The sequence below is a fragment of the Oryctolagus cuniculus genome, chromosome 13 (genome assembly GCF_051225735.1).
Source record: "Oryctolagus cuniculus isolate XC-2025 breed Fujian yellow rabbit chromosome 13, ASM5122573v1, whole genome shotgun sequence".
NCBI classification, from domain to species: domain Eukaryota; kingdom Metazoa; phylum Chordata; class Mammalia; order Lagomorpha; family Leporidae; genus Oryctolagus; species Oryctolagus cuniculus.
In genome coordinates this window covers 35,054,097-35,064,387 of record NC_142879.1, presented here as the reverse complement: position 1 = coordinate 35,064,387, position 10,291 = coordinate 35,054,097, and the positions used below count along the sequence as shown (strand labels likewise).

At 36.8% G+C, this 10,291-nt stretch overlaps 1 protein-coding gene across 6 annotated transcripts in view; it reads right to left on the bottom strand.

Annotated features, from left to right (window-relative positions):
• Positions 1–580: 580 nt before the first annotated feature.
• Positions 581–10,291, bottom strand: part of MARK1 (microtubule affinity regulating kinase 1) — a 160,198-nt gene continuing 150,487 nt past the window's right edge. For 4 of the 6 annotated variants that reach the window (XM_008268408.4, XM_051820589.3, XM_089312218.1 and 1 more), the window contains 2 exons: positions 6,595–6,639; positions 581–2,681 (listed from right to left, as the gene is read on the bottom strand). In XM_008268408.4, coding sequence (XP_008266630.1) covers positions 2,327–2,681; positions 6,595–6,639 — 400 coding nt within the window. In that variant the 3' untranslated portion in view covers positions 581–2,326. The remainder of the gene's footprint in view (positions 2,682–6,594; positions 6,640–10,291) is intronic. The other 2 variants (XM_051820590.3, XM_051820591.3) reach the window with 1 other exon arrangement.

The following is a 10,291-nucleotide window of genomic DNA, read 5'->3' as shown; positions in this document are numbered from 1 at the left end:
CTGAGGATTACTGGGAATGTTCTAGAGTTTATTCACATTTGAGTATTTATCAAATAAAATACTGTGCATCAGTTTCTATAAAAAATGAATTTAATATATGTGATTTCATATCAAGTAATATTCAACAGAAGTCAAGGAAATCCTGCTATCACGTGATGAGTGAACATAAACTGATATTTACTTACGCAAACATTTTGTAAAGTTCCTCTGAATCTTCAGAAAAAATTTATGATGTCATGAACACATAAAACCTAGCAAGAATATACAGTTTTACCTTTAATTTGTAAAAAATACTGAAAGGAAGGGTCCTTTCCACAAGCACAGAAGAGTTGGCCAGAGTAAAAAATGTAAAAAAAAAAATCAATTTCCACCTTGGAAGAGGCGTGAAGTTTATTTTTTTAAAAAGTATTTCAATGACAGGAATTCCTATAAAAAGATGAAAATTTCTTGGCATAATGACATTCTGAAAACCTACATAGCTTCCGCCCCTTGCCATCTAAATTTGGAACACATAAAATACCCCCCCCCCAAAGAGAACCCTCTCATATTTGTACTTGAAAACAGTTAATTCACATTCTGATAAAGAGCAAAGACAAGTGCTTTATTATGAGAACTGTTCAAGTAAACTTTCAGTGTGCACCAGTGAAAGTGAAGAAAGATTTGCATCAATTTGTTTTTTGAATGAACACTCAGTTAAAAAGGGGCTACACAGGTTTCTTTTTTTTTCTTCTCCAAACACCACCCTTTGCTAAGGCAAAAATACATTTCATTTTAGAACAGAACTGTTACAGAAGAAAGCTACGTCACAGTACAGTACAGAATATAAAAGTCATCCTGGCCTGGAAGCCACCGTGGAGTGGCACATCCCCTACAGCAGAACTGTCTAACGCAGGCTAGAATGACAGGCTTATCACAGCTTTACTTCTCTTTAAACTGAGAAACTTTGGAGTACACCTTCTATTTCTCAGGAGTGTGCAGATGGGGCCCATATGTTGGTATTACAGTAATTACAACATTTAAATAACATTGCACAGTCAACCTCCAAGGCTAATTCAGTATAAAATAACAAGTATTAAAATGTACCTTTACTAGTGGTTTTACATTGTATATATCACTAGTTATGAAAGAAAAGTAGGCAAATGCCCAATTACAAAGCTGCACATTATAGGTGTAACAATGTAGAATAAATACAGGAAATCTGGCAACATATTTAAAACACATGAGTTACATGGGAACAAAACTGAACAACCCTGTAAGCGTAAATCAATAATATGCTGTTATAAATAGTATGTTTTGCCCACACGTCTCTTAGGTACTTACAGATATGACAGTGGTGGGGGGTGGATGAAGAGCGTGGTGGAGAGAGAGGCAAATGTTCCCAATGCCAGTTAATTCCTGAGGTGGCATTATTTCTTAACTGACGCATTGACCAACACTGAGAAGATGAGTTTGTGCTATGAAACAGTCCCAATAGTCGGATATTTCTGCAGTTACACTGTGGTCTTCTAAAGGCAGCAGACCTACATGACAGTTTCTGGTATAACAGCCAGATGGAGTACGGATTCTTTTTCATTTTGTTGCTACAATTAGCAGTGGGTCAGAAAACACTTCAAGGTTCAAAATAAACTGGGTGTAGATTTAACATTTTCCCTAGTACTTCTTAGCTCATGGCAAAGCTAGTATTTATTTTCATGTACTTAAAAATTCTAAGTGCCAACACTGTAAACATTTTGTATCTTCTCAACTTAACCTTGTCTGACAACAAGGACAAGCGCAAAGATAAGCAGAAATATAATCAAGCTGATCTAGTTATCAGCTTCTGGTTTAAAATTAAATATGATTTAAAAATAATGTCCAAAACTCCATGCTATAATTGGAAAGACAAATTTTGTGCACTTTAAATTTTGGACACAATTTTCAAAACTGTATGATGGAAGTAAGAATTTTAAAAATCCACTAGAATGTCAATAACAGGGAATAACATTTCAACTTAAAGCATCAAGGGTACATGTATGTGCAGAAATCTAGACAACTATACAAGTTTTTAAGCAATGTTTTATTATACAACTCTATGAACAGAAAATGAACAGAAATACACAGTATACTTACCTGTACATGTGAACCTACTTTTTACGCTACAGATATTCATTGTAGTTCATACGGACTTTAATTTTGCAGTTCATAACTATGTATAACCTTATTGCATTAAGGGCAAATTCTACATAGGGAGATTCACAGGCGGACCACATTAGGCATTACCAGTACATTCAAAAACTGTACCTCCTATACGGATGTGTCTTCCCTGATCCTGTAAATGTGGATTTCGTTACAGCTTAAGCTCATTTGCTATTTTGGACGCAATGTTCTTAAAGGCAATAGATGTTCCAGATATTCGCTTGAAGCGGACCCCATTAAGTGACAGCCGTGGCAACTTGCAGACTTCCATCTCCCACTGCACAAGGCTGTCTTGTCTAGCATCTCCATGGACACAGAAAAGCAAAAACCTCTCTTTCTGTTCATAATCACAGTTATTTGCATCTAATACTTTCCGGATTTCTCTCATCATGTCATTAGGGTCCATGGAGCTAGTGGTCTTCATACTCCATGTGAACCGCAAAGAACGCGGCTTGGAATCTTTACCCTCTTCCTTGTCTCTTTCTTTTGGTTCCCCTGACGTACTTCTGGAAGAAGAAGGTGAAAGGAGAGAATGAAAACAAAAATTGCATTCAGCAAAGAAACCAAAACAACATAAAATCTAAGTGGTCATAACTGAGTGCCCACTAAAAAGTACCCAATTAGCAAACTACCCTCAGACAGAGTCAGAGTTTTATGTTAGCTTGCTGCTGTAAAAACCCTAAGATGCCATCTTTTTGACTTTTATTATCTTCAATCTAAAACAGTCTATTTACTTAAAACAAGTTTGTAGTTGAATGTGAAGCACTAAATAGTTTTTCCAGTTCCTTTCACATTTCTCTGTTCAAGTTTATAAAAACATAGTCTCCATTTTCTTCATATAGATACGTACACATACAAACTACCATCACCAACATTCTGCTTGTAAATACACATTTGAAATATAAAGAAAAATATTCTTTTCTCTGCCCTATTTTGGTAGGAGGAATCTAATGACTGGAAAGGCCAGGAGAATGAGTTTTACCTGCTCATGTTGAGAATGGATGCTATACTGCAATTGTGTAGAGGTTTCAAATCATACTAGACTTTTCCATATCTTCCAATGGTTTCCCCAGTTTACTAAAGACATCTCTAAACAGCCTACAAGGCCCCATGTGACCTACACTCCAACTCCTACCCCCTCGTCATGTATTATTTTCTTCCTTGCTCACTGTTAGTGGGACACATTGGCCTATACAATTCTCATTGGACACTCTTGGTATGGTCATGCCTCCAGGCTTTTGCACAGGTGGTTTCCTTTGCCAGGAATACTTTCCCCTCAGATGGCAGTATGGCTGGCTTTCTTACTTTTTTCAAATCTCTGCTCATTTTTCCCAAGAGGCCTTCCCTGACCACCCTACTCCTACCCTAGCATTGTCAACCCTTTTTACCCTGCTCTAATTTTTCTCTGTAGCACTTCTTATAGTCTAATAGATTAGCTAACACATTTATTAGGATTATTATTTATTATCTGAATTTATTGCTAGATTGCAAGTGCTAGGAAGCCAAGGAGTTTTGTCTATTTTATTCACTGATACATTGCAAGCGGACAATTAACAGACATTTGTTAAAGGAATCAACTGAATAAACTTTGATTATGTAAGTAACCAACCCACCCATAATATAGAGCCAGAAAACCTACTTAAAATGATCACAGAAAATTTCAATTAATAGATTATTCATGACAGAGAATACCCCATAATTAAATTATAAAGCAATCATCTAAATAGTTAGATATTGCAATTTTAATTTATTAACCTATTTCATTTATCTGAGTTTAAATAAGTAATTATATTAGCGTACTTCAGAAAGCTCACAGAAAAATGGAATTAAAAGATAAGTTTGTTTTGGTGCAAAAAAATTGAAGTCCATGCATAGTTTTTCCATGATCTAAATTTTCCATGCACTTTTTGAAGGCTCTTCACATGCATGGATTTCATTCTGAACCAAAATAAGCCTATCTTTTAATCCCATTTACCACAAACTTTTTGCAGTACTCTCACATACTTATATCAAAACACATATGAATTTTCTGTTAATACTACACTATGATGTATTTGTGTACACAGTTACATACATGAACTACAATTTATGAAGTTCATCCCCCTCATTCCTAGGTATCTGAGCCTACAAAGCTCTGCAAACTATGCACACCCGAGAAACTAAAGGAAGAGTTAGAAAAAAGAAATTTTCAAAAACTGTTAAATAGGTAAGAAAAGCATTTATTTCACTGCTTTCTCTATTTTCCTCTTTTTGCTCACTGCATCTAAGCCATTGGATCACAGGCCTCTTTGGGTCTGCAGACTCAAACTGAGTCATTTATCAGATGTGTAGCCCTCAGGACAGAATCGGCATGCTAGAGCTGGAAGGGACCTGAGAGATCACTTGATCAAGCATTTATTTTAAGAACAGAGCTGATGGCTAGGAAATTTAGTTTTATAAGGTCACAGAGATAATGAGTTGAAAAGTGCACACTAGAAATCAGAGGTCTTATTCCAAAGCCTAGTTTTCATTCTATTTCACCTTAGGATAGGAGACAGATATAAGATGTTTATGTACAGGTATCTCATAGGCATCACCACCTGATAAAGTTAATGCTGATACTAACAGAGTAATAGCTAACATTTATTGAGTACTTTAGTAGGTGTAGGAACCACTCAAAGTGCCTACCACACATTATTTACTCATTTACTCCTGGCAACAATCCTACAAAGCGATTTGGATGCAGAAACACAGGCACAAAGAACTGAAGTTGCTTTTTCAAAGTCACAGTGAGGAAGGTGGCAGAACACAGCTCAAACTCATGCTCTATCTAGTTTGAGACCTGTGCGTCTAACCACTGTACCATAATGTCGCTCTGAAATGACAGAAACACATTAGAACTGATTTGGTCCCACCAATATTCCTTGCTATTTCTTCATTTGTAAAATAGATATTTTCCACTTGGTTGTTATAAGGATTAGATCAACAGCAAGTACCTTGAAGATAGTAGGTGTTCAATAAGTCTGCTCAAATGCACAAAAGAAAACCAAACCCAATTGCAACCAAACAAAAGGAATTGTGAAATGTGCTTTGTAAACATTTATAAAATATCAGTTATTAAATCCTTATAGTATTAATAAATGTATGCAGTTATAAAAAGGATAAAGATGCACACAGAATAACTGCAATGTTGGTGGCCACTTGTAGCACTACATGATATTACGTATCTTAGAGGGAAATTTAGTGGAACATAGGATGAGAAGCAAGGGGGGCTCAAAAATGAAGACTAAGTAAGGAAAGGGCTAAAGGCTGAAGTCTTCTGTGTTTATCTAATAGATAGAAGAAAGTGCAAAACATTTGTTTACTTCCCTCTGACCTCCTACCTTGGTGAGCCAGGTACCTAACTCTACAAAGAAACATTTTAACTACTCTGAGTAAACATATAGTATAGTTTATAACTATATATAAACTATGTATAGCTTGTAAAAATTAATAGTTTGTAAGCAAAAATATAGTATAGTTCATAAAAACATAGCGTAACTTGTAGAAATAATCATCTATGCATAATAAAGTTTTTCCAAAGTTCATTCTGTTTTATATTACAAATAATTTTAAAAGTAGAAATTAGAGTAGAGTCTGTGTGGAACAACTTAATGTGGAACGTGATGGTTCTGAGATTTAGACTGTATCCTTCAGTGCTTGTGTACACTCAAAATAATTTAATGCCTTAATTTCTTAACTTTCCCTTTAAAGAGCAGCTAGGTCCATAATGCAGTCCTTGGACCAGCAGCCTAAGCAGCACCTGGGAACTTGTTGAGGCAGCCCCACCCCTCCTGCTCTGTTCAATTAGAATCCCTGGCACGAGGGCCAGCACCGTCTTCACCAGTTCCTCCATGTGTTCTGTTTCAGCTCCGGTTTAAGACCCACAGCTGAATTAATATTCAACTAGTATTGAATGTAAAACACATACACACATAAATCGCGGTAGGACAGAGGTTTTAAATGTGGTCTAACACTGAATACTCACCTAAAACACATTACTAACATCAAATATTCCTGCTATGTCATTTCCTCCATTCTGTGTCATTTGTGCTATGTGACACAGACTAATTTTAGTTACATCACTTTAGTGAGAAAAAGATCAATGCACTTTAATCCATTAATTATTCTGCTATGACATTTTATAGAACAGAAAAGTTATTTCTTTACCATGTATACAAATAAAAATAATGTTTGGAAAACACAAACTTCAAGTTGATTAACTTAAATTGAATTAAATGCTAGGCAACATTAGAAAAGCCCACCCCAAGAAAAAATTTAAAATATACATACTATCTATTTATTAGTTCTATTCATGATTATTAAGTGCTGTAAGTATTTCGAAAAGCATGTTTCCATACACAGGGGCCTAGCAGCGAAGTGTCACTAGTGGCTCCTCACCTTGAGGTGTCGGTTCTGCCACTGGCTTCGCCTTCACTTGGATCCCTCAAAACAAAGTGAAGGTTGAGATTTAATGATAAAGATGAAAATATATCAAGAAAACCTACGTCTAAAATGATTTTAAAATTAACTTGTTGAGCAAACTTCTACCACGACAGTTTTCTATTACTAGGTGGCCTACTACTGTTGCTTAGGTTTCATCACCACACATAACTGACATTTATTGAGCGTCTACTGGGTATGAAGAGAAGATATCAGGTGAACGTTTAAGATTTTTTCTTAACAGGATCTTCCAATTCCCAGCCATGACTTTAAAGCCATAATTTACCTTTTGGTTTAGTTTAGTTCAATCTAAAGTAAAAACTGTTTAATAACTATAAACAGCAAGGTTCAACTTCATAATTATTACATAGAATTCTAGTAGTCGCTCAATTTAGAAAATATATAAATTAACCTTGTAGTTTGAAATACAGCTCAACACATTCGTACTTCAAAATTAAGTACCAATTTTTAAAGAAGCAATTAACTTATTTCAAAAGTTATGTTAACAATTCATGCACATGATAAAATATCAGAGCAAATCAACAGCCTATTGAAGTTGGTGAGTCTAAAATAGATTCAGTCTTATATAAAAACACTGATCTTACCTGGACATCCACCTGTAAAATAAAACCAGGAAACACTACTAATTGTGATTGTGTTTAATGTAATTAATATTTTTGAAGTCTACCAACATTTTAACCACTCTGTGATTTTCAAAGGTAATTAAATATCTTCATAAGAATATCAAGTTACAAATCAGTGAAGATATATTCAGAGAAAGCTTGTGATAGAGAACAAAATACTATTGAATAGTTAGGGGAAATCACCAACTTGAACATTTAAGTTAGTACTATCTTAATGTTTTAAACATTCCAAGACATTTATATTATTTTTATATAAAAGGAATGCAACTGGAATAAAATCTGTGCCACTCTCCCATACCCCAAATTAATAAAACACATCTGCACACCAAGTTTTAAAACTTTAAATTGTTATTAAAAATATGAGTGCCTCATCCCTCTCAAGGTCATTAACCATCAGGGACAAACATATATTTTAAGAAGTCTTATTTCATTTTTATTTGAAAGGCGCAGAGAGAGAGACAGAGAAAGAGAGAGAGAGAGAAAGAGAGACAGACAGACACAGAGAATGAGATCTTCCAAATGCTGGTTTACTTCCTAAATGCCTACAACAGATGGAGCTGTGTCAGGCTGAAGTCAGGAGCCAAGATCACAATCTAGGTCCCATGAGGAGAGACCCAACTACTTGAGCCACTGCTTCCAGGAGTACAGATAAGCAGGAAGCTGGAAATGAAGTAGAGCCAGGACTCAAAGCCAGGCACTCTGATATGGGATGAAAACATCCTAAGCAGCACCTTAACAGCTGGGTCAAACACTTACCATTGCACAAACATATTTTGTAAAAAACATTTTTCTATCTGAATTATAAAATATAATAAAATATATTCTCATATCCAATGGGGTTTCTTAAATTTCTATTTTTAATAACTAGCATTTTCATTGAGAAAATAAAAATTCAATGCCATCCATACAAACTTATGTTTGTTATAGTCCACTGAAATAAATAAAAGATTTTTGAGCAGGTTCTGAGTGAAATGGCCATTTTCAGTTACATGTGGACATACTGAGAAACCATGCAAAAGGGCAGTCCACCAAATCTGGCAAGAAAAATAGTAATGCTCTTGCTCCTGCAGCTTACATAAAATTCCTTTGATGGGAAGAGATGTCTCACTGTAACAAAATCTGTCTGATTTCATTGTGCCCTATAACTCACTGTAAGCAGATACCTATTCCATTATTGTGGAACTTAAGCATTAGACGCTTATGCAATGTTCCTTAGATCTACTTTCTCTGCTATAATGAGTTGGAATAGCAACTGACCCATACCCTGTTCCTGTCTACCAGGATGCCAGTGGGAACAATGCAAAATTTCTGTTTCTTGGCAATTGTACAGCTCAGTACGTCTACTTTAAGAAGCTGTGGTGGGAGGCAGATGGGGACATGGAAGGTACAGGTGGCTGTACCAGCACATGCAGCGTAGCCTGGTTCTCTCACACTTAAAACTTAAGAAATGCATATGTTACATACAGTTATATCTACTTGGCTGAGCCTAGATACAGGTTATTCCTCCTTTGTAAATGAGCTATAAATAAAAATAATAAGGCAGGGTGCAGAAGAAGTGAGGCATACAGATACCCAGGGCAGAGGACTGTAGGCAGAAAGAAGAGTGAGTGCATCTCCTGGGCCAGGTGTGCTTTGTGTGCTTGGTGTGCTTGAGGCCAGCCAGGTGCATGTGTGGCAGTTGAGATTCGGGGAACAGGTAGAAATGGGTGGCCAGACTACATAAGGCCTGACAGGCCATGGGGCGAGTTTTGACTTAGGTAAAGGAGTGCCACAGTCAGATTCACTTTGCTGAAAACTGAATACTAGAACAAGGGTAGAAGCTTGGAGATTTATTAGGAGGTCAAGGTCAAAGACTAATTCACATAATGAAGGCAATGGTAGGAGGGACAGAAACAGCTACATTCCAGAAATACTGTGAAACTGGAGCCAACAACTTGCTAATGAATTTGATATGAGAAAAAGGGGCACCAAGGATAACTCCAAGGCTCATGGTCTGAGCAGGATGGCATTTGTTTCCCAAACTGGTGAACAATGAGGGGGGAAAAGGATTGGGAGTTGAGTTTCAGACATGGTCTGTTTGGGTGTATTAGCCATCCAACTGAGAGGCTGAGTAGGGAAGTGAGTATATTGGTCTGTAGTTCAGAAGGGACTAAAGATACACATTTGGGAGCTGTAAATGTACGATGGAATTTAATGTCATGAGCCTCAATGAGGTCACCAAGAGAGCAAGAAAAACCAGAGAAGAGAATGTGTTCAAACACTGAGCCGTGGGGCACCCCGACATTCAGAGGTTGGGGGGGGGGAGGAGATGTAGGAGAACAAGGAAAGAACCAGCAAAGGAGCCACAGGAGGAATAGCTAGTTTGTGACATATAAGAAAAACTAGAGCCAAGTGACTGTGTGGACTACTGCAAGAGAAGTTGCTTTCAGGAAAGCAGGAGCCCTATCAGTGTCATGTGCTGCTGTATCAACAGCATTGGCAAAAAGTACTTGTTAAATGATTATATGGCAATCCCTTATCAGAAATTCCCAACAGACCATCTCAAAGCCATTTCTGACTCTGACATTCTGTCTTGACTTGTTAAAAATTATTTTATGTATTTATTTGAGAGGTAGACAAAGAATAACAGAGTGAAAGTGAGTGAGTGAGAGAGAGCGAGTGAGAGACAGAGCGCACTTCTATCCTTTGGTTCATTCCCTAGATTCCTGTAACGCCTGGGGCTGGTCCTGAGCAGGAGCTAGGAGCCAAGAACTCATTCCAGGTTTCCCACATGGGACACAGGAACTAATTACTGAAGCCATCACTGCAACCTTCCAGAGTCTGCAATGGTGGCAAGCTGGACCAAGGCACTCCAATGTACAATGAGGGGATCTTAACTGCTAGACTAAACTACTATCACCTGTCTCTTGACTTCTTATTCAGAATACTCTTGAATACATTTCCTCTAGAATCTTAGAATCTAAATTTTTACTGCAAGGTTAACAGTTTAATGCATAACTAGTAATTTTGCA